The sequence below is a fragment of the Podarcis tiliguerta genome (assembly GCF_965153285.1).
Source record: "Podarcis tiliguerta genome assembly, chromosome: 16".
In the NCBI taxonomy this organism is placed as follows: Eukaryota; Metazoa; Chordata; class Lepidosauria; order Squamata; family Lacertidae; genus Podarcis; species Podarcis tiliguerta.
This window is the reverse complement of record NC_139549.1, coordinates 24,613,186-24,637,512: the sequence shown is the minus strand read 5'-3', so window position 1 is coordinate 24,637,512 and position 24,327 is coordinate 24,613,186. Positions and strand designations below refer to the sequence as shown.

General features: G+C 46.2%; 1 protein-coding gene across 2 annotated transcripts in view; it reads left to right on the top strand.

The window, feature by feature from the left end:
- The window catches only part of MORC2 (MORC family CW-type zinc finger 2), a 59,776-nt gene that overhangs the window by 25,946 nt on the left and 9,503 nt on the right, over window positions 1-24,327 (top strand). For both annotated transcript variants that reach the window (XM_083417600.1, XM_083417601.1), the window contains 9 exons: window positions 9,136-9,244; window positions 15,473-15,632; window positions 15,802-15,913; window positions 17,038-17,163; window positions 18,132-18,211; window positions 19,159-19,241; window positions 21,537-21,622; window positions 22,392-22,532; window positions 23,786-23,940. In XM_083417600.1, the coding sequence (XP_083273726.1) occupies window positions 9,136-9,244; window positions 15,473-15,632; window positions 15,802-15,913; window positions 17,038-17,163; window positions 18,132-18,211; window positions 19,159-19,241; window positions 21,537-21,622; window positions 22,392-22,532; window positions 23,786-23,940 (1,052 nt within the window). The remainder of the gene's footprint in view (window positions 1-9,135; window positions 9,245-15,472; window positions 15,633-15,801; window positions 15,914-17,037; window positions 17,164-18,131; window positions 18,212-19,158; window positions 19,242-21,536; window positions 21,623-22,391; window positions 22,533-23,785; window positions 23,941-24,327) is intronic.

The window sequence follows — 24,327 nt, the reverse complement described above, 5'->3', positions numbered from 1 at the left end:
CAGCAAATAACTTCAGCCAAGGAGGATTTAATGCCTTTGTGGACTGAACCCTAAATCCAAATGAACTCTGCCCTTTCCCAAACTTAGAATCAATAGAATCTTGGAAGGGACCCAAGAGTCATCTAGTCCAACCCTCTGCGATCTCAGCTAAAGCATCCATGACAGCCATTCAACCTTCTGGCAAGCCATCTTCAAATTTTATTTTATCTATTAAATTTGTATACTGTTCTTCACCCAAAGATCTCAGCCTCCATGGGGAGAGCATTCCACAAAGCGGAGTTGCTGAAGAAAAGGCGTATTCTCGTGTTGCAGATTTCTCATGAAGGACGCACACAAAGAAAGGCCTGAGCTGATAATTGCAGGGTCTGATTCAGGTCATATGGAGAGGAGCAGTCCTTAAGGTATTGCAGCTCTGAGCAGTTTAAGGCTTTATAGTTCAAAGCCAGCTCTTTGAATTGGGCCCAGAAACTAATCAGCAGCTAGGCCAGGATTGGTGTAATACGCTTATATTATCTTGCCCTGGTGAGCAACCTGGCTGCTGAATTCTGCACCAACTGAAATTTATGTAGCATGTGCAGAGGCAGCCCAATGCATAAGTTGCATAATCTAACCTAGTGGTTACCAGAGCATAGACAACAGAAGTTAGGCTATCCCTGTCCAGGTAGGAGTGCAGCTGGGCCATCAGCTGAAGTTTATGGAAGGCACTCGGTGCCACTGAAGCCACCTGAGCCTCAAGCAACAGCAAAGGATCCAGAAATACCCATAACGTATGTACCTGCCCCTTCAGAGGGAGTGTGACACCATCAAGAGCAGGCAACCTCTCATCCATCTGATCTAGGGAACCACCCACTAATAGTCTTACCTGGATTGAGCTTCAGTTTGCCGGCTCTCATCTAGTTCATTGCCAAGGGAAGACAACAGTCCAACATATCCACTGCCACACTTGCAGATATAAAGGAGATGTAGAGCTGTGTGTCATCAGCATATTCTGACAACGTATTCCAAAATGCTAGATAACTTCACTCAGCAGTTTCATGTAGAGGGAATAAAATTGAACCCTAAGGAACTCATATGTTGAAGCTTCCACGGAGGTGAAGAGCACTCCCCAAGCATCACCCTCTGGAAATGGCCATCCAAGTAAGACCAGAGCCACTGCAAAGCAGTGCCAGCCATCCCTGACTCGGACAGCGACTCGAGAAGGATAGCATGGTTAGTGGCATCAAGCCACTGAGAGGTTGGAGGAGCATTAACAGGGACACATTTCCTCTATCTCTCTCCCAATAGAGGTCATCATACAGGGTGACCAAAGGAGTTTCTGTGCCAAAACCGGGACTAAACCTGAATTGAAAAGGTTCCCAACCTGTTCCCTCTCCCTAAGTTCTGGAATATATCAGGGAGCCAAGTGGGCTCCACAAAGCAGGAGACGGCACTGGATTTGCACATTTATCCAAATAAAACCACTTGGCAGGCAGCAGTATTGCTTCCTGCATGTCGTCAGTGGGAATTCAGTCTGGAGACGGTGAGAAGCTAAACTCATGGTGGTGAACATGGTGGTTTGTCTAAGAAAAAATTACAAGCTGGTTTGTTGGAGTTACATCTAAAAGCTCACTTGCTGTCATGTGATCCCATGACAGTTGATACCCGAAATCTATAGTGGGTGGAGAGCACCACTAATACCTGTTTGCAGACCTTGCAGCTTTGGTGAATTAGATTGAAGTAATCACTTGAAGTAATGGCAAGTTCTTAAAGAAATGGGAGTGCCTGATCATCTCATCGTGTCTCCTGAGAAATCTCTATGTGGGACAAGAAGCTACAGTTAGAACTGGATATGGAACAACTGATTGGTTCAAAATTGGGAAAAGAGTACGACAAGGCTGTATATTGTCTCCCTGCTTATTTAACATATGCAGAATTCTTCATGTGAAAGGCTGGACTGGATGAATCCCAAGCCAGAGGTAGGATTGCTGGAAGAAATATCAACAACCTCAGATATGCAGATGACACAACTTTGATGGCAGAAAGTGAGGAGGAATTAAAGAACCTCTTAATGAGGGTGAAAGAGGAGAGTGCAAAATATGGTCTGAAGCTCAACATCAAAAAAACTAAGACCATGGCCACTGGTCCTATCACCTCCTGGTAAATAAAAGGGAAGAAATGGAGGCAGTGAGAGATTTTCCTTTCTTGGGCTCCATGATCACTGCAGATGGTGACAGCAGTCAAGGAATCATAAAACCCACTGACAAATACCCCTTCCTCTTGGTTCATGTGGGAACCAATGACACTGCTTGCAATAGCCTCCAGAAGATCAAAAGAGACTATGAGGCTCTGGGCAGGAAATTGAAGCAATTAAATGCACAAATTGTCATCTCATCTGTCCTCCCAGTTGAACGACGTGGCCCAGGGAGAGAGGGAAAAATACTGGAAGTAAGCAGCTGGCTTCGCAAATGGTGTAAACAGGAACGGTTTGGATTCTTCGATCACGGACTGCAGTTTCTGGAAGATGGACTTCTGGCAAGCGATGGGCTGCACCTCACAACGGTTGGGAGGAATGTTTTTGCCAAAAATCTCAGAAACCTCATCAGGAGGGCTTTAAACTGACTAATGTGGGGGAGGGAGACAGTGCTCCTGAAGGTAGGAGTCTATCAACTGATGAAGATGATCATCCAAATGTCATAGACCAAATGGAGCAAACAGCACGCAGACCTGGTGGTGGGAGGAAAAAATCCTTAAATAAGAGACACGGGGGAATGATTAATGGACTTCAATGTCTGTACACTAATGCGCAAAGCATGGGAAATAAACAAGATGAGCTTGAGCTCTTGGTACAGCAAACTAAATATGACATAATAGGCATCACTGAAACCTGGTGGGATAAGTCCCACGATTGGAATGTAATAATGGAGGGATACAATCTATTTCAGAGAAACAGACCAGACAGGAAAGGAGGAGGAGTGGCATTATATGTCAGGGATGTGTATACCTGTGAAGAGATCCAAGATTTAGAACCTCAAAGCCAAAGTGAGAGCATTTGGGTCAAAATTAAGGGAGAGAAGAATAACAGTGACCTCATTGTGGGAGTTTACTATAGATCCCCAAGCCAAACGGAGGACATAGATGATGCCTTCCTGGAACAGATGGCCAAGCATGCGAAAGGAAGGGAGATAGTAGTAATGGGGGACTTCAATTACCCGGATATTTGTTGGAAGTCAAACTCAGCCAAGAGCATAAGGTCAAACAGATTCCTCACTGGCCTTGCAGACAACTTCATTGTCCAGAAAGTGGGAGAAGCAACAAGAGGAACAGCCATTTTAGATCTGGTCCTAACCAATGCCGATGACCTGGTTAGTGGGGTAGAAGTGGAAGGATCATTAGGCGCGTGTGATCATGCTCTTCTGAAGTTTACTATACAGCGGAAAGGAGCAGCCAAGCATACTAGGACTCAATTTCTTGACTTTAAGAAAGCCGACTTCATAAAACTTAGGGAAGTGCTGGGTGAGATCCCATGGACAGTAATACTAAAAGGAAAGGGAGTTCATGATGGCTGGGAGTTTGTTAAGAGGGAGATAGTAAAAGCACAACTTCAGGCAATACCAATGAGACGGAAACATGGAAGGTGCCTAAAGAAGCCAGGGTGGCTATCTAAAGAACTTCTAACTGAGTTAAGATTAAAAAAAGATGTGTACAAAAAATGGAAAAGGGGGGAAACCACCAAAGAGGAATTCAAACAAATAGCCAGCACATGTAGAAACAAAGTCAGAAAAGCTAAGGCACAGAATGAACTCAGGCTTGCTAGAGAAGTTAAAAGCAACAAAAAAGGCTTTTATGGGTATGTTCGTAGCAAAAGGAAGAACAAAGAAACAGTGGGGTCACTCAGAGGAGAAGATGGAGAAATGCAAACAGGGGACACAGAAAGGGCTGAACTCCTCAATGCTTTCTTTGCCTCAGTCTTCTCCGATAAAGAAAACAATGCCCGACCTGAAGAATTTGGAGCAAATGATTCAGCAGAGAAAACACAGCCCAGAATAACTAAGGAGATAGTACAAGAATACTTGGCTAGTTTAGATGTATTCAAGTCTCCAGGGCCAGATGAACTGCATCCAAGAGTATTAAAAGAACTGGCAGATGTGATCTCAGAACCACTGGCAGTCATCTTTGAGAATTCCTGGAGAACAGGCGAAGTCCCGGCAGACTGGAGGAGGGCAAATGTCCCTATTTTCAAAAAGGGGAAAAGAGAGGACCCAAATAATTACCGCCCAGTCAGTCTGACATCAATACCAGGGAAGATTCTGGAGCAGATCATTAAGCAAACAGTCTGTGAGCACCTAGAAAGGAATGCTGTGATCACCAATAGTCAGCATGGATTTCTGAAAAATAAGTCATGTCAGACTAACCTGATCTCGTTTTATGACAGAATTACAAGCCTGGTAGATGAAGGGAATGCAGTGGATGTAGCCTACCTTGATTTCAGCAAGGCATTTGACAAGGTGCCCCATGATATTCTTGTAAAGAAGCTGGTAAAATGCGGTCTTGACTATGCTACCACTCAGTGGATTTGTAACTGGCTGACTGACCGGACCCAAAGGGTGCTCATCAATGGTTCCTCTTCATCCTGGAGAAGAGTGACTAGTGGGGTGCCACAGGGTTCTGTCTTGGGCCCGGTCTTATTCAACATCTTTATCAACGATTTGGAGGATGGACTCAAGGGCATCCTGATCAAATTTGCAGATGACACCAAACTGGGAGGGGTGGCTAACACCCCAGAGGACAGGATCACACTTCAAAACGACCTTGACAGGTTAGAGAACTGGGCCAAAACAAACAAGATGAACTTTAACAGGGAGAAATGTAAAGTATTGCACTTGGGCAAAAAAAATGAGAGGCACAAATACAAGATGGGTGACACCTGGCTTGAGAGCAGTACATGTGAAAAGGATCTAGGAGTCTTGGTTGACCACAAACTTGACATGAGCCAACAGTGTGACGCGGCAGCTAAAAAAGCCAATGCAATTCTGGGCTGCATCAATAGGAGTATAGCATCTAGATCAAGGGAAGTAATAGTGCCACTGTATTCTGCTCTGGTCAGACCTCACCTGGAGTACTGTGTCCAGTTCTGGGCACCACAGTTCAAGAAGGACACTGACAAACTGGAACGTGTCCAGAGGAGGGCAACCAAAATGGTCAAAGGCCTGGAAACGATGCCTTATGAGGAACGGCTAAGGGAGCTGGGCATGTTTAGCCTGGAGAAGAGGAGGTTAAGGGGTGATATGATAGCCATGTTCAAATATATGAAGGGATGTCACATGGAGGAGGGAGAAAGGTTGTTTTCTGCTGCTCCAGAGAAGCGGACACGGAGCAATGGATCCAAACTACAAGAAAGAAGATTCCACCTAAACATTAGGAAGAACTTCCTGACAGTAAGAGCTGTTCGACAGTGGAATTTGCTGCCAAGGAGTGTGGTGGAGTCTCCTTCTTTGGAGATCTTTAAGCAGAGGCTTGACAACCATATGTCAGGAGTGCTCTGATGGTGTTTCCTGCTTGGCAGGGGGTTGGACTCGATGGCCCTTGTGGTCTCTTCCAACTCTATGATTCTATGATTCTATGATTCAGTCACGAAATTAAAAGACACCTGCTTCTTGGGAGAAAAACAATGACAAACCAAGACAGCATCTTAAAAAGCAGAAATGTTACCTTGCCGACAAAGGTCCGTATAGTTAAAGCTATGGTTTTCCCAGTAGTGATGTATGGAAGTGAGAACTGGACCATAAAGGAGGCTGATTGCCAAAGAATTGATGCTTTTGAGTTACGGTGCTGAAGGAGACTCTTGAGAGTCCCATGGACTGCAAGATCAAACCTATCCATTCTTAAGGAAATTAGCCCTGAGTGCTCACTGGAAGGACAGATCCTGAAGCTGAGGCTCCGATACTTTGGCAGCCTCATGAGAAGAGAAGACTCCCTGGAAAAGACCCTTGTATGTTGGAAAAGATTGAGGACACAAGGAGAAGGGGACAACAGAGGACGAGATGGTTGGACAGTGTTCTCGAAGCTACTAACATGAGTTTGACCAAACTTCAGGAGGCAGTGGAAAACAGGAATGCCTGGTGTGCTCTGGTCCATGGGGTCACGAAGAGTCGGACACAACTAAACGACTAAACAATAATGACTTACGGCTTCTGGAGTTCAGATGCCTTATTCATGCAGGAACTATTCATAGGATGAGTGAAATAGAGAGAAAAATAGCAGACATCTTGTCTGGAGAAAACAACAAACAAAATTGCTAAGCTTTAATGGTAGAGTTAACTTAGATAGGTTACAAGTAAGTGCTGGCTAGGTTGTTACACAAACAGTGCCCTCTAGTGGTTTAAAGCTACATGCATCAACGAGAAGCTTAAAAGAAGGTAATATATTTGCTTTCCGCCAACAATATTAGGTGTTTCCTGTGGTCTATCTTCTTGGATTTTCACAAAATGCATAATAATAGTTGCAGAATATTTATAAAGTTGGGACGCGGGTGGCGCTGTGGGTAAAAGCCTCAGCGCTTAGGGCTTGCCGATTGAAAGGTCGGCGGTTCGAATCCCCGCGGCGGGGTGCGCTCCCGTTGTTCAGTCCCAGCGCCTGCCAACCTAGCAGTTCGAAAGCACTCCCGGGTGCAAGTAGATAAATAGGGACCGCTTACTAGCGGGAAGGTAAACGGCGTTTCCGTGTGCGGCTCTGGCTCGCCAGAGCAGCGATGTCATGCTGGCCACGTGACCCGGAAGTGTCTTCGGACAGCGCTGGCCCCCGGCCTCTTAAGTGAGATGGGCGCACAACCCTAGAGTCTGTCAAGACTGGCCCGTACGGGCAGGGGTACCTTTACCTTTACCTTTTTATTTATAAAGTTACAGATCTAAATGGAGATCATCTCAATTCTTCCAAAGGAAGAATTTATGACTGATGGGAGGTTTTGCTTCTGCACATGATCACCCACCCTGGAATGTTCAGTTCACATTGAGTTCATGAAACATTGTACCCTGACCTGTTCTTAATGCATGATTGACCACATCTATGAACCCAACACATGACCTCACAGAAAACCCTTATAGCAAATATGGACAAACTGGACAATTCAACAAACTGAAACAATAAAACTATCCATAAAACAATGAACCAAGTTATCAGACAGAAAATTACCTGGGTTGCACCTTAAAGAAAGCCTTCATAAACAAAAAAATGTCTTCAGTAGGTACCTAAACATCTTCACTCAAGGGATCTTTCTGATTTTGTCTGGTAATTTGTTCCAGAGAGCTAGATTTGCAGCACTAAAAGCCCAGTTTCTAACACAGGCTAAGTGTGCCTGTGGGCAACCCTTTCACATGCATGATTTACAGAATATGTGCTCAATTTGTACTTTTAACTGGCATCAACTCGGATTGTCATTAGCTCTTCTCTCCTTCAGAATGATCTTGTGATGAAAGGCCACCCCAAGTCTTCACAGGATAGCCTATCTATGAACTTATACAAAATGGAACAAAAGGAAAGAGCTGTGAGAAATAGAAACTTAACTGTCACTAAGATGTGCTGTACTGTACCTCTGTTTCCTCAAGTGCATGTTGCAGATACAGTATGTAAGAAGCTCCCTCATACTGAATCAAACCATTGACCATCTAGCAAACACATCATTGTCTATGCTGACAGTAGCACCTCTCCAGAGTTCCAGATGAGGGCCTTTCCCAGCCCTACCTGGAGATACCTTGAGACTCTATAATCAAACCATGTTTACCATTGAGCCACAGTCCCCTCTTCAAAAGGACTAGGGCAACAAATAGTGTGTGTTGAAATCTAAATTTATTGTCAACAAGAAGTTTCTCTTCTGAAACTAAGTAGGAGAGCATTGATCTGTTGTACATTTATATATTTTGCTCCATATGTACATCTAATCAAACTGCCATGGACGCTCCAAGGCACAGAGGCTACTTGAACTCTGGAATATGGGAAGAATCTGGATTATGGTGTCTATTCTGTTATTTTACATCTACATATAATTATTGCTGATGAATTTTAACGCCAGAGTAGGACGGGACAATTGGATTATTTGTAGGAAAAGTCTTATCCATTGAAAAATACATAATATAAAAAGCAACTACTATTTTGGATAACTGGTTGACAACCCTAATGAAGAATTTTAGTTGAGTAATCATACACATTTGATTTACGTATTTCCCAATCTCAACATAGGTGCCATATTTTGAAACATCAGTTGGAAGTATGACATATTTTTAATGCTGTCATTCATTAGAAATATTTTTTAATATTTTTCATATTGGAAGTAAAACACCAAAAGCAAAATAGTCTCAGAAGTAAGCAAATCTGTCTTCCTTAACCTACTTAAATATTGTCCTTATTGATTAAAACTGTTCCACTCCACATAATCAACAAGGGTTTTATCTTATTAATCTACTAACTAGGGTTGCAAGCTTTATTAATGATGTAACTACATATCAGAAGTCCTATAAACAGGAAATGTGGCAGAAAGTTTGGTGATATGATTCACGCAAGTGTCCAGATAAATGAATGTGTTGCATTACGATTTATACAACAGAGGTGCTGATTGGATGTGAAGTATCACTCAATTTAGTTAGCGGGTTGCTGGTTTTTGTTGTGCCGTTATGAACAAGTCAGTATCTTGGTCACACTGGAATGTGACTTAAGTGTTGAGTACTTGCTTCAAATTGGAACAGTAAACAAGTTTACATCTTTGGTTATCAGGAAAAAAATGCTGTTTATTAGGACGTGGATCGCAGAGTATTTTAATATTGCTCCTAAGCTGTACAGTGGTACTTGGTTTGCAACCGTTTTTGGGTTACAACCACGTCAAACTCGGAAGTGTGTGTCCTTTTTTTATTATTACAACCCCCCTTCTTTTGGGGGGGGGATTACAACCCTTTTTTTATTTTTATTTTTTAGGTCCCATTGGCGAAAGCATGCCTTGGGTTACAGCCTGTTTTGGTTTACAACTGGACTTCCAGAACGGATTATGGTTGTAAACCAAGGTACCACTGTATTCCGCTTCTGCTTCAAATCTGTGATTAGCTATAATAAATGTATTGATCTTGTGTAAGACTTGTTGGTATGTACCTTAACACTGAAATCTTCCCATAGGGGTTCCATGCGTATTGGCAAGGATTTTATCCTCTTCACGAAGAAGGACAACAGTCTCACTTGCCTCTTCTTGTCTCGCACGTTTCATGAGGAAGAAGGAATTGATGAGGTTTGCAAACATTTTGTGACTTTTAGAATCAAACAGTATAGACAGACAGCTGTATTAACTTAAGCCATGTTCTTATTACGTATTAACTATGAGGTCCTTCCTCCGATTATTATTATTTTTACTATTTTACACTATCTTAAATTTGTTTCAACTTTTTGCAATATACAAATCACAACTACTACTACTACTACTAAGATTATGAGCCAGCTGAATCAATAAAGGAAAATCTTGGAGTTTCTTGAAAGCTTGTTGGAGATAACCTTTATTAGTTGCTCCTTAGTTTTGGATTGTTTAATACAGGGATGAGGAAGCATTTTCAGCCCAAAGGCCACATACTTTCTGGGAAACCTGAGGCCCACATGTCAAAAGAAAGCACATTTAATAAGAATTTTACCTTTGTGCAGTAGGGGTTGCTCGTGCGTAAGCCGGTGCCGACACCTGGCTGGGTTGCCTGAGTGAACCTTTTCTCTCCGGTCAGCCACTCACCCATGGCTGTCTCAATCGCTGGCAGAATCCGTCAGTGGGCGTTTCTTAAACTTCTTCCAGCAAAGAAGCTCTTTGACACCTAGTCACCTCCTACTCTCCCTGCGCGGAAGCCTTCTGCGCAAGGAGGGCGTAGGCAGCGGAGGACTCCTACTCTCCCCGCTGGTCCCCGGCAAGGAGTCATGGGACCACCTCGTCGATTCCCCCATCTGCCCCCCTTCTCCCCTGGTGCTACGCTGATTCTCTTCCCCAGAAGATGGGCTGCCTCTCCCAATCCTGGGACGCTCTCTGGAATCCCTCTGAAGCTTGCTCTCTCCCTCTGGCACTGATGGCAGTTCCCTGACGTCCACCTCCTCCTCAGGACCGCCCACCCCTGGCACGATTTTCCGATACAACCTCCTCTCCTTGGCCGACGATGCGGGGAATCCCCTGAAGGAGCTGTCATCTTCTGAGGATTCAAAACCAGCCTCCCATCCGCTCGGATCTCTTCCCGGTGGTTGAACCTCCCAGTCTGATTCTTCTCCCTCGGACACCTCTCCCTCCTCTTCGGAGGCAGGAAAACCCACAAAGTCCCCTTTGTGGGTCCAAATACTTCCTCCCAGAATCTAGCTAATGGTTTGGGCTTATCTGCGAACAAACACTGGAATTCTTCCACCAGATACCCGTCAGTGATTGATTCAGCAGGGACCCACGTGTTTTCCAACCTAGGTTCCCCCTCCCAAGCTACCAAGTACTCTACCTGGCGACCTCACCACCTTGAATCGAGTATTTCCGTGGCTTCGTTACAGTGTTCCCTCTCCTCTACCCGCGAGTGGGTGGTAACCCCTCCCTCCTGTCCCGGGAATTCCCACCCCTCCCTGTAAGGTAAAAGTAGGGACCTATGGAACACCAGATGTATCTTCATGCTGTCAGGCAACTTGAGTTTAAATGCCACTGGGTTAACCTGCTGTATTACCTCAAAAGGCCCCAGCCGCCTCGGCTGCAACTTCTTGCACCCTCCCTTTTGGGGCAACCTTGGGATGACAACCACACCCGGTCTCCCACCCGTATGGCCTCCCCCTCCCGACGGTGCCTGTCTGCCTGCCTCTTGTAAACTTCCTTGGCCCGCTCCAAGTTCAGCCTGAGTTGCTGGTGTAAGGCCTCCATTTCCTCTACAAATTGCTCAGCCGCAGGTACACTCCATCTTTCCTTCCCCCCGCCCTGGGAAGGCCCTGGGGTGACAACCGTAATTGGCCATGAAAGTGCTGATTCCCATGGACACGTATTCAGCGTTATTGTACGCAAATTCAGCCAAAGCTAATTTCTCTACCCAATTGTTCTGTCTCTCGCTGACATAGCAGCGTAGATATTGCTGGAGTATACCGTTCGCTCTTTTGGCTTGTTCGTTGGTTTCTGGGTGCCTCGCCATCGAGAAGCTCACCTTGACCTGTAGCAAGCTCATGAGCCTCCGCCAGAACCGGGAAGTAAATTGTTTCCCGCGATCCGAGATTACCCTCAATGGAGCCCCATGCAGTCTAAAAATGTGATCCACAAACAGCCTGGCTGTCTCCTCTGCCATTGCTGCATGTGAGCAAGCTACGAAATGGCACATTTTAGTCAGTAGATCGACTACTACCATGAACGCTGTCTTTCCCCTTGACTTGGGCAGATCTGTCATAAAATCAATGGACACCACCTCCCAGGGCCTTTCCGGTGTGGGTAAGGGTTCCAGTAACCCCGCAGGGGCAGCCCTTTCCTCCTTCGCCCTCTGGCATCGGTCGCACTGTCGTAAATATTCTCGTACGTCTTCCCTCACCTTTGGCCACCAGAACTGCCTGGCGACAAGTAGCATGGTCTTGTGCTGTCCAAAGTGCCCAGCTGTTGGGTTGTCATGGAGTTGTCTAAGTACCTTCCCCCTCAAAGTCTCTCCCGGTACATACAGTGCCCCCTTATAGTACAGTAGCCCTTCCTTTTCTTCAAACCCTCCATTGACTTCCTTTCCGTCCCTGAGTTCCCTGATTTTTGTCTGAGCAAACTCATCGTCTCTGGTGAGCCCTGCCAGTTCTCGTTTCCCAACCAACGCTCCCCCCCACACACCCACCAGTCCTCGGGGGAAACGTGCCTGGTCTCTGGTGGCCCCTCTCCTTCCATGTACTCCGGTTTCCAGGATAGAGCATCTGCCCTTACGTTTTCCTCTCCCGGCACGTATCGGATCTCGAAGGAAAACTTGGCGAACTCCTGGGACCATCTGATCTGTCTCTGGTTGAGCACTCGCGCGGTCCGCCAGTATTCCAAGTTCTTGTGGTCAGTTCGGACCTAGATCTTGTGCCGCGCTCCTATCAATAGATGTCTCCATTGCCGAAACGCCGCATAGATCGCAAGCAGTTCCCGGTCATACATTGTGTAGTTTTGCTCTGACTTGCTCATCTTCCTAGAGAAAAAGGCACCCGGCCTCCAGTTCTGCTTGGCCCCGGGCTGCAAAAGGACCGCTCCAATGGCGCGGTCGGATGCGTCCATCTCCAGTCTCATGGGCTTCTCCGGATCCACGTGCAGAAGCTGCTCTTCCGAGGCGAATGCTTTCTTCAGTTTTTCAAAGGATTGCTGTGTACCCTCTGTCCACTCGAACTTCTTTTTGCTACTAAGCCAAGCCGTTATGGGCGCTGTCAAGTGAGCGAAGTTCTTTATGAACTTCCTGTAGAAGTTGCTGAAGCCTAGGAACCTCTGCACATCCTTTCTGTTTTTGGGGGCTTTCCATTCCAGCACTGCCTTCACTTTGCCCAGATCCATGGCTAGTCCTTTGTCTGACAACCTGTACCCCAGGAACTCGACCTCCCTGGCGTGGAATTGGCATTTTTCCAGCTTGACCCACAACTGATGCTTCTTCAATCTCTGTAGGACCTCCCTGACGTCTCTGACGTGTTGCTTTTCATTGTCCAAATAGATTAAGACGTCATCCAAAAAGTGTACGCAATTCTTGTACAGCAGGGGCCCCAACACATGGTGCATGAAGGCTTGAAAGCAGGCAGACCCTGATTGTAATCCAAATGGCATGACTAAGTACTCAAAAGCCCCCAGGGGGGTGAACATGGTCGTTTTTCATTCGTCCCCCTCCCTTATCCTAATCAGATTGTATGCTCCCCTGAGGTCCAGCTTGGTAAAAACCTTCCCGTGCCTCACACGTGTCAAAATATCGTCAATCCTGGGCATTGGGAAAGTCACGGGTTCCGACACCAGGTTTAGGGCCCGGTAATTCACGACCAATCTGGGCTGATTAGTCTCTTTTTTGTCCACAAAGAACACTGGACTGCCCCCCACCGCCTTTGATTCCCTTATGAAACTTCTCTTCAGGTTCTTGTCAATAAACTGCCGCAACTCCTGCGTCTCCCGGTCGGACATGGCATACAGCTTACCCTTGGAAGCAGGTTGATTTGGCAGTCAAATAGCCTGTGGGGGGCCAGTCTGTCTGCCTCCCTCTCACTGAAGACCTCCTCAGCATATTGTGGTGGCACCTCCCTTTTTTGCTACAGGGCCACCCCAGCCACCCTGGCCACAGTCATTCTTGGTTCCTTCCCTCCCAGACAGTGTTCTAAGCAGTAAGCTGACCCAAAGGTGAGCGATCGCTGATGCCATGATACCACTGGGTCATGTATTGCCAGCCAGCTCATTCCCAGTATTATTGGGGGTCCTGCCAGCGTGGCCACGTGAAAGGCAATGGTTTCCGTGTGCCTGGAGACCCTCATTCGCATTGGCGGTGTCTGGTGTGTCACTTCCCCTCCCAGGAGTTCCCTGCCATCGATGGTGGTCACCTGCAAGGGAAAATCTAGTGGCAACAGGTGGAGTTGGTGCTCCAGAGAGAAGTCTCTGCTGAAGAAATTACACGAGCTGCCAGAATCTAGCAGTCCCTCCACTTTGACGGGGTGCCCATTTGGGAGTTCTAGCACCACCTCTATGGCTATAGCTACCTGGGGGGGGCGTCAGGCTGGGGCACTTCTATTGGTTGCTGGCCTGGCTGCTGCCCCTGCTGGTTGGCAGCCAGGCGTTGTCGTTTCCCTGCACCGGCCCTTCCTCCCCCTTCTCGTCGTGGCCTGCAGCCCCCATCATGCCTTGCCAGGCTTTTCGTTGAGGGCAGACCTTTGCAAAATGTCCCGGTCGCTGACAGAGGAAACACTTCTTGGTAGTTTTCCACTCCTTTCCCTCCCTTTTCCGACCTTCACCAGTATTTGAAACTTCGCGCGGGCGCGCTCCATCAATTTCCATTGGCTCCGCTGCCTGGGAAGGCTCCCTCGGCATCTCCAGAGTGCAGTTGTCATGGAAACGTTCCGCCCTTATCTCCCGCTTCTCCTGAGCCCGCGCTTCCTGGCATACACCGATCGCAAGCACAGTCTTGGTGAGTTCATCCATCGACCGCGGGCGGGGCGCTCGGGACAACTCGTCTTTCACTTCAGGGGACAAACCCGTTTCAAACAACATTTGCATTGGTTCAGAGTCCAGATCCCACCCGAGCTTGTGGACTAACATCGCAAAACGCGACCAGTAGTTTCTGACGGAGAGGCCCCCCTGCTTGCACCCCATCAGCTCCCGCCGTGTCATGCTTTGCTCAACCTCGCTGGAGAACATTGCGTCCATTCCCTGGTAGAATTTCTTAAGATCTTTCAATGCATCATTCTGCGTCGCCATTAGGGGTCTGATCCATTCACACGCCCCATCCTGCAGATGTCCCACAATGTAAGCCACCCTCTCCCCGTCATCCGCAAAGTCCTTTTTCTGCAATTCCAAAGCATACTGAATTTCTGTTCGGAAGGCATTGTAGTCTTGGGGCTTTCCACCAAACTTGTGTACCAGCCCCGGGACATTCCTCCCTATCGGGGTGGCTCTGACCTGTGCTTCCTGAGCCCGTCTCTCCTCCAGCCGCGCAGACAGGGTAGCAACATGCACCTCCAGCTCTCGGTTCCTCTCGACCAGACCTCACACCATGGCTTCTTGCTCTGTCTCTCTGGTGGGCCCTGTTTGGCTCATCATGCTGCCTCTCCGGGGCTGCGCACAAGCAACGTCAGTGACTGACGGATTGCTGTAGTGGTTCTAGGGGTTGCTCGTGCGTAAGCCGGTGCTGACACCTGGCTGGGTTGCCTGAGTGAACCTTTTCTGTCCGGACAGCCACTCACCCGTGGCTGTCTGAATCGCTGGCAGAATCCGTCAGTGAGCGTTTCTTGAACTTCTTCCAGCAAAGAAGCTCTTTGACGCCTAGTCACCTCCTACTCTCCCTGCGCGGAAGCCTTCTGCGCAAGGAGGGTGTAAGCGGCGGAGAACCCTTACTCTCCCCGCTGGTCCCCGGCAAGGAGTCATGGGACCGCCTCGTTGATTCCCCCATCTGCCCCCCTTCTCCCCTGGTGCTACGCTGATTCTCTTCCCCAGAAGATGGGCTGCCTCTCCCAATCGTGGGACGCTCTCTGGAATCCCTCTGCAGCTTGCTCTCTCCCTCCGGCACTGATGGCAGTTCCCTGACAGGTAGTTTTTGCATGGTCTCAACACATCCCTTTCCGCCCTCAGTCCAGGCAAGCCAAAAGCATCACCGAAGTTCAAGGACACATTCCAGCTAGCCAAAACATTCAAGGATCCAAAGCAGGGTTGATTAGGCCTTAGCAGGGTGGAGTGCCTTTATAGTGGAGGATAAGTTTTATAAATGGGGACCTTTTAGAAGCTGCAACCTTACTGAATAACTGTTTGAAAGTGTCCATTTCAAGTCTATTTTATCTTTTTAAATGGTAGGTAATTGTTCCACTGCCCACCTGGAATGCTCGTACTGGGGAACCCTGGACAGACAACATGGAGAAATTCTCCATTGAGACTGAACTGATTTACAAGTATTCTCCCTTTAAATCAGAGCAGGAAATAATGGAACAGTTTAACAAGATCTCTGGGGACAAAGGTGAGAATATAATCTTCATAAGATCAGAGATTTGTGCCCCAAAAGGCACTATATATGCCAAATTTGATGCTTGTGTATATGATAAGAGTCGAATGCTTATGGGTTTTTTTTTACCCAAAGAAGGAACGGGTATATGACAGAGTTAATATTGTTGTATCTGATGCCTCAGGGACTCTGGTGATAATCTTCAACCTCAAACTGATGGATAATGGTGAACCTGAGCTGGATGTGACCTCAGATCCCCGAGACATCCAGATGGCTGAAACACCACCTGAGGGAACGTAAGCTTGATGCAACCTAAGCTTCATATCTAAGTCTGTTTCTATGAAGCAATTACTTTGTAGGGAAGGGCATCCCTTGCTTGTAGCAGCTGAATTATTTTTGTGCTTTGGTGGAAGTAGAGGTTCTCTGTCTTCATTTAAGCCTTCACGGAGGAGATTGTGGGTTAAATGACTCAGATATAGGAAGTAGGATTTTATGGGCTTGTGAGCACTCGAGACACACGGGATTTGCAACTGGCCCTTGAGGAATGTTTAAATTCAAGGCCTGTTTCTAGCTGACAGGATCTAGAAATGAGACACTGGTCAATCATAGGTATTCACTTGAGGAACAGAAAGTTGGGAATGTGTGGATGTTAACGCATGGAATGTAGTCTTAAAGCCATACCCACATTTAATCCTCTTTCAAGGAAAGCTAACTTCAGAGTTCTCTTAACGGGCCTACTGTATTAGCTTTCTGTTGTTTGTAGTCGCCCCGTCTCCTCCCTCGAGTTCTCTCTCACACACAGAAAACTTAGGAGAGTTAGGGACTCATCTCTCAGTTTGCACTAACTGTGGCAAAAGTCAGAAATGGGGGGTGGGGTGGGGGTGGAACATCATGGTTTCTCCAAAGCCTGCCCTGGAGTAAGACTGTTAATTTCACAGCAACCTTCAGAATACGGGCAGAAGCCATGAGAGAGATTCTCATGGCTTCTGACTTCCCCCAAAGGTGCTACAAATACAGAGGTAGGGCCATGTCACTCTCCAAACACCTCTGGGGAAATGAAGACAGACTCACTTAGCTTTGAGTTAGGTGGGGGGAAGAGCATAAGGGTTGTCATGTTCAACCCAAACCAAGTTGATTGGGTGAAGATGTATGTCCTTACCTGGGTTTAACTGAGTTGCCCTGACCCTTTTTACATGCTGGGCATATGTGAATAATCTTGGTCTCCTTTTCTGCACACGATGATGATCAGCTAGTGAATGGGTAGAAGGCTGATCTTAAGGGCTGGGGTTTGTTTTCTCCCTCCTTTGACTTCCTGTCAGGGATCCTTTAGCTGTGATTACTGCATTGCAGGGGGTTGGACTACATGATCCTTGGGATCCCTTCCAACTCTACGATTCTATGATTTCCCCCCCTCTTTCAGGAAGCCAGAGCGTCGTTCCTTCCGTGCTTATGCTGCTGTGCTCTACATTGATCCCCGAATGAGAATATTTATCCATGGACACAAAGTGCAGACTAAGCGTCTTTCCTGCTGCTTATTCAAGCCTAGGTATGAGTCATAGCCAAGGATTTACTTTACGAGGGGGCTGTTTGTGCCTGCGTGCCACAGTTTCGCAGCAGGGTGAAAAACTTGCATAGGGCTTGTCCACACTTAACTTTTGCCCCACACTTTCCAGGCACAGGCCTGTGCTTTAAACTCCCTGTCAGCACTCCCCCCCTCCTCCTCCGCTCTTTCTCTGTGAAGCCTTCTCTTTAACACTGAATTGGAACAAACAAAAGTTTGGGTTTTCAGAGGATTGCTGTTCTCTCTGATTAAGCGGTAAGGAGCGGGTTTTCATGGGGAAAGTGCAGGGACAAAAAATAGTGCTCAGACACAGAGCTTTAAAGCATGGGCCTGTGCCACAAAAGGAAGACTGAATGAGCTCAGAATGAACAGTGCTATTTGGCCCCTGCACAGCACCTCGTCTTTTCCAAATGTAGGATCATTGGTCTTGCCCTCTTCCACCTGTGGGAAGATGCTGGCTTTGGCTCTTTGCCCTGTGTGTGGAATGCACAGGCTGGGAGAGGTGATATGCTTTGTTTTACAGAACCTTCTAGAAGGCTCTGCCTGTGGCCTGGAGAGACTGTTCTTATTTGTAAGTCTGCATAAAATGTCCATTCAAAGGACATTACAAAATCTAGAGCCCACACCACCTTGCTTACAACTAAAATCATATAACTACTTAGTTTATTCAACAAATAAACTTGATCCATGGCTCCCAGTTTTTCAAAGTCTCATAGTTATTTACACCTACAGCACCCCCCTGTTACCCCCTTGCCTACCATCTACTTTGGTAATCACTAAATTACGGAATCCCGATAAAGGACTTGCTGCCTAAATAAACTATACAATAAAAGTGATATTTTATCTGACTTCAGGGACTTTGGGTTGTATCTAAAGATTGTATCTAAAGTTGTATCTAAAGATTGCTGCTTAACACAATGTTTTCTCTCTCCTGCTTCTGCCCCCTCTGGCAGGATGTACAAATATACTTCCAAGCGGTTCAAGACCAGAGCGGAGCAGGAAGTGAAGAAAACAGAGCATCTGGCTCGGATTGGTGAGTTCCAGGGCTGGGTGAGTCCGCCCACCCACCTGCTGCCTCAAAGTTCTGATATCCTAAGTAATTCCAGTCCAGTTCTGCTTTTTGTGTTCCTTAAGGAGTTTTTCAGTTGATCAGCAATCAGATGGGCATCTACACACACACACACACACACACACACACACTGGTCTCTACCTTTGTCAGGTCATTCCATTAAACTGAATGCACACGTATCCTGTCTATTTTCTGAACCAGGTTCCCTAGGTCAGTTCATGGATATCACTGGAGCTGTGCAAAGGACCATTTGCAAAGTCATAGCCTGGTCCCAAAATGATCAGGTCTTCATATAACTGTAATTGACATTGCAAATAGAGGTAGCATCTTGCTTCTACTGTGTAGATTCTTGCTATTTTCTGATACACTACATCTAATACAGCTTCCCTGAGAGCCTGTGTAATGGTTCTAGGGGTTGCTCGTGCGTAAATCGGTGCCACACCTGGGTGGGTTGCCTGAGTGAACCCTTTCTGTCTGGACAGCCACTCGCCCATGGCTGTCTCAATCGCTGGCAGAATCCGTCAGTGGGCGTTTCTTGAACTTCTTCGAGCATAAAAGTTCTTTGACGCCTAGTCGCTGCCTACTCTCCCTGCGTGGAAGCCTTCTGCGCAGGGAGGGTGTGGGCATCGGAGGACCCGTGCTCTCCCCGCTGGTCCCCGGTGAGGAGTCTTGGAGCCACCTCGCCGATTCCCCCATCTGCCCCCCTCCTCCACTGGTGCTACGCTGATTTCCTTCCCCAGAAGATGTGCTGCTTCTCTCCCTCCCGGGACGCTCTCCGGAATCCCTCTGGAGCCCTCCCTCTCCTTCTGGCTCCGATGGCAGTTCCCTGACAGCCTGGGTTTTTATTTTTTGTTTTGTTTTGGTTTTGCAGTTCTGTTTGCATTGAGTCTACTGTCTCTTTGTGTTTTCAGCTGAAGAAAAGGCTCGGGAAGCTGAGAGCAAAGCCCGTGCTTTGGAGCTGCGCTTGGGAGGGGACCTCACTAGGGAATCCAGGGTAAGATCTGTAGTGTCTGGTGTTGATTTGAATTCCTAGTGTTCAAGAAAGACAGGGGCACATTTCCTTGAGCTAAGCAGGACTGGTGCCAGTGAATGCAAGAGGCTGAAAGAATGGTGTCTGGTTAGGCTCTCAAAACAGTTCGAGTCTCTGTTCTAGCAGGTGACAGTCAGTATTTCTGCTGGTTTTACTCCTCCTCTGCAGGAGTTAAGAAGCCCCTACAAGTTGTGCCTATGTTCTAAAGTGATGTGTGGTGAAGGGAGGCTGAACATCCTGTGAATAGGATTTGGCCAATTCATCTCTGCATTAATGGCTCATGTAGGTAATAATTGCATAATTCCCTTTTACTTTCATAGAGTTTCTTCTTTTGGAGAAGATTCATTTCAGAATATTCACAGATCAGAATTGCATAGAATCACAGAATGAGGAGCATAGTTTTACAGCTTGCAAATCTGTGAAAATAGTACAGGCACAATTAACAAACAAACAATCTAGCAATAATAATAATAAATTATTATTTATACCCTGCCCATCTGGCTGGGGTTCCCAAGCCACTCTGGGCAGCTCCCAACAGAATATTAAAAGCACAATAAAACATTAAACAGGACTTCCTTCAGATGACTTCTAAAAGTCAGATAGTTGTTTATTTCCTTGACATCTGACGGGAGGGAGTTCCACAGGGAGGGCACCACTACCAAGAAGGCCCTCTGCCTGGTTCCCTGTAACCTCGCTTCTTGCAGGGATGGAACTACCAGAAGGCCCTCGGAGCTGGACCTCAGTGTCCGGGCTTAACGATGGGGGTGGAGACGCTCCTTCCGGTATAGTGGGCTGAGGCTGTTTAGGGCTTTAAAGGTCAGCACCAACACTTTGAATTGTGCTCGGAAATGTACTGGGTGCCAATGTAGATCTTTCAGGACCGGTTGTTATATGGTCTTGGCGGCCACTTCCAGTCACCAGTCTAGCTGCTACATTTTGGATTAGCTGTAGTTTCTGGGTCACCTTCAAAAGTAGCCCCACATAGAGCGCATTGCAGTAGTCCAAGCAGGAGATGACCAGAGCATGCACCACTCTGGCAAGACAGTCCACGGGCAGGTAGGGTCTCAGCCTGCGTACCAGGTGGAGCTGGTAGACAGCTGCCCTGGACACAGAAATAACCTATACCTTCATGGACAGCTGTGAGCCCAAAATGACTCCCATGCTGCGCACCTGGTCTTTCAGAGGCACAGTTACCCGATTCAGGACCAAGGAGTCCTCCACACCTGCCCACCCCCTGTCCCTCCAAAACAGTACTTCTGTCTTGTTCAGGGTTCAACCTCAATCTGTTCACTGCCATCCATCCTCCAACCGCCTCCAGACAATCACACAGGTCCTTCACCGCCTTCACTGGTTCCGATTTAAAAGAGAAGTAGAGCTGAGTATCATCCGCATTTATTTCTTATCAGAAGGAAGAATAGAAGTTTTTAAAATTATTGTGAAAGGTGGAAATCTGTGGCATAATATTTATGATAATTCACTATGAAATAGACAAAGTGTAATGCTTAAGTTTAATAGAAGGGTGCGGTTGTAAATAAATATAAATAATGTGATGAATTAAAAGAATAATACATGATAATTTGAAGAAGATAAAACCCCTGATGAAATAGGAAGATGGAGTATTTATTTATTAAGATATTATATATTGCTTAAAACCCCTGATGAAATAGGAAGACGGAGTATTTATTTATTAAGATATTATATATTGCTTAAAACCCCTGATGAAATAGGAAGATGGAGTATTTATTTATTAAGTTATTATATATTGCTTAAAACCCCTGATGAAATAGGAAGGCGGAGTATTTATTTATTAAGATATTATATATTGCTTAAAACCCCTGATGAAATAGGAAGACGGAGTATTTATTTATTAAGATATTATATATTGCTTAATTATTTGCATTCCTGAGTGGTATACATAAAAACAATCTCTAGAAAAGGGGACAATAAAATAATAAACCTTTTTCATTAAACGTCTTAAAACATCTGCTGGAACAAGAAAGTTAGTAATTTGTCTAACGTTCAGCAATTTGTGTGTTTTTAATATCTACATGGACTTCATGTAGAATCTGATATTGTGTATATTGTGAGAATATAGTTAGCATTAATAAATAAATAAAAAAGATAGTCATTCTGTCTCACCGCTACCATTGTAGAATGCTTTTTTAGAGTCACTAAGGAGAAGCTGTGCATATAAAAACACAAACTTTAGGTAGTGCTTCAAGATTGCGTCACCATTTTAAGTGTGCTTCACATCCTCAGGTCATGTTGCGCCAAGCCCAGGACGTGGCGATAACCATGCGTAGAGAGGCAGATGTTAAGAAGAGGATCAGGGAGGCAAAGCAGCGGTGAGTGGCAGAGCTCCAGTTCTTCCATGCCTCTTGCTTTGTTCCCATGCTGATAAACGACTCTCAAGGATCTTGCAGTTCTAAAGGTGTATCCATTTCATTTATACCTTACCATGGAAGCCAACTCTTAGAGGCCAAGGGTTCTTCTGCCCCCCCCCCCATTAAAATATTTGTGGGGACTGGGGGCCCCCAAAGTTGATGTTCATTGCCATCCAAATGTTGTACGTGCCCTGTGTCACATGGTCAGTTATGCAGGGAGAGCCCCCCCCCCATATTTTATTCAAGCTGGCACCCCTGCTTTCCAAATTCCTTGTTTAAAAAATGTTTTAATTAGGTGTGGACAGTTCTGGATTTGACCAAAGTTGAATTATACTGTTCTTGGCAATCTGGAGATCACACTGGATGTAACTGCTTTCAGAGCTTTTAATTGTTTTTGGAATTTTTAACTGATCTAGAATGTTTTTGTTTTGATTTCAAGAGGAAGGGCAGGGTAAAAATTCAATAAATACTAATATTAAGAATTCAGCAAAAAAGCCAGAATTTTTGTCATGTGCGGACCCTCATTTGTTGTACACTCACCCTTTTCTCGTCCATACATTTTCATTCCCCTGTTTCCCCCCACTTTCCAATAAGTACCCACAATACACTTGTTATTTGTCGGAAGCATTTGACATGTGCGCCCTCCTGGGCACTGGGAAATACATTGGCTGTTCTGTGCTTTGCCAATGGATTTCCAGCCTTATTTGCTGTCTTTACATCTTTGTTGCAGAGCCCTCAAGGAGCCAAAGGAGCTGAACTTCATCTTTGGTGTGAACATTGAGCAGCGGCATTTGGATGGGATGTTTATCTATAACTGCAGCCGACTGATTAAGATGTATGAGAAGGTGGGCCCGCAGCTGGAGGGTGGCATGTGAGTTTCTTGCAGAGACCTCTAGTTAGTTCTTGCCTTAATGACAAGTAAAGTGTTTCCTCCTGTGTTATGTGAGTCTTGATCAGCCCCACCCCCACCGTCCTCTTCCACTTGGTGTATTCTGTACTTTACAAGAAAATGGAGCTGCAGCAAATCAAGTTCATTGCACAGTTATTTTGCATGCTTTATTCAGTTCTTACTATCTTAAGAACATAAGAATAGCCTGCTGGATCAGGCCACCTAGTCCAGCATCCTGTTCTCACTGTGGCCAACCAGGTGCCTCTTCTGGAAAACCCAAAAGCAGAAATATATGTTCCAGGGATATGGAGAAAACACTTTCTCTAATTCTCTCTGATTTCATATGTATGGTTAAATATATTGTGAGGAGTAATCCATTGTTGGTTTTGCATGTATACCCTGAGTTGCATCTTCTAAATTGTTAAAGGTCCCCTCAACCACGAATTGAAACTTCAAGGAAACAGAGACTTCAGGTAGCAAACTGCATTGTTCATAAGAGCAGGAGGCAAACTGAGTTGATCATGGTGCCAAACTGATCCTAACTACTATTTGACAGAGAGCCTTTGCTCTGCACAGTACACAGATGATCTTGTCAGGGTGATACTCTCTTAGATTAGATAACCTGTTTCCAGCAGAACATTATCATAGGGAACGATCCGTCCATGTTGCGCAGTGATGCATGTGCAACTCATGATTACTGGAAACAAATGCATGTTGTTCGTGGCACAGCATTAACTGAAAGCTTCATCTGTGGATGAATTTCACAGCTGCTGTAGCAGCCAGTTTTGTTCATTCATTGGGACCCTGTTTGCTGGAGCCTTTAATTACATCAAGCCTTTTCATTTCAAACATAAGATGGGACTGCTGGAGAAGGCCAAAGTCCCATCTAGTTCAGCATCCAGTTCCCACCCAGATGTCTGTGGGAAACCGGCAAGCAGGACCCAGCCACAAGAGCACTCTCCCCTCCTGCGGTTTCCAACAACTGGTATTCAGAAGCATGTTTGCCTCTGACTCTGGAGGCACAGCATAGCCATTGTGGCTGGTAGCCATCAGTAGCCTTCACCTCCATGAGTTATTCCATCCTTGATATTTAATTAACCCTGCTCCATCTGCCCTACACTGAACCAGGTTCATGTTTGCTGTAGTGGGAAGGAAGGAGCCTGTCTTCTGACTCTGTCCTTCTCAGGCCGGTTGCTGCCTGCAAGCTTATCCCTGTTGTGTTTCCTCCCACTCAGGGCATGCGGTGGTGTTGTCGGAGTGGTTGACGTCCCCTACCTGGTTTTGGAGCCGACACATAACAAGCAGGACTTTGCCGATGCCAAGGAGTATCGGCACTTACTAAGGGCAATGGGAGAACATTTGGCTCAGTACTGGAAGGATGTTGAGATTGGTAAGATGCTCTTGCAATCTGGTGGGAAGTTGGGCATGGAAGGGGAATGCTAGGCACAGGGAAGGGACAATGGATAGTTATTACACCATGGATGTGTGTTTGTGTGTTTACATCTTTGGTTATCAGGGAAAAAAATGCTGTTTATTAGGACATAGATAGCAGAGTATTTTAATATCGCTCCTACCTTGGTTTGCAACCGTTTTAGATTACAACCACATCAAACCCAGAAGTGTGTGTCCCTTTTTATTGTTATTACAACCCCCCCCACCTTTTGGGGGGGATTACAACCCTTCTTTTTTTTGGGAGGTCCCATTGGCGAAAGCATGCCTTGGGTTGCAACCTGTTTTGGTTTACAACTGGGCTTCCAGAACGGATCATGGTTGTAAA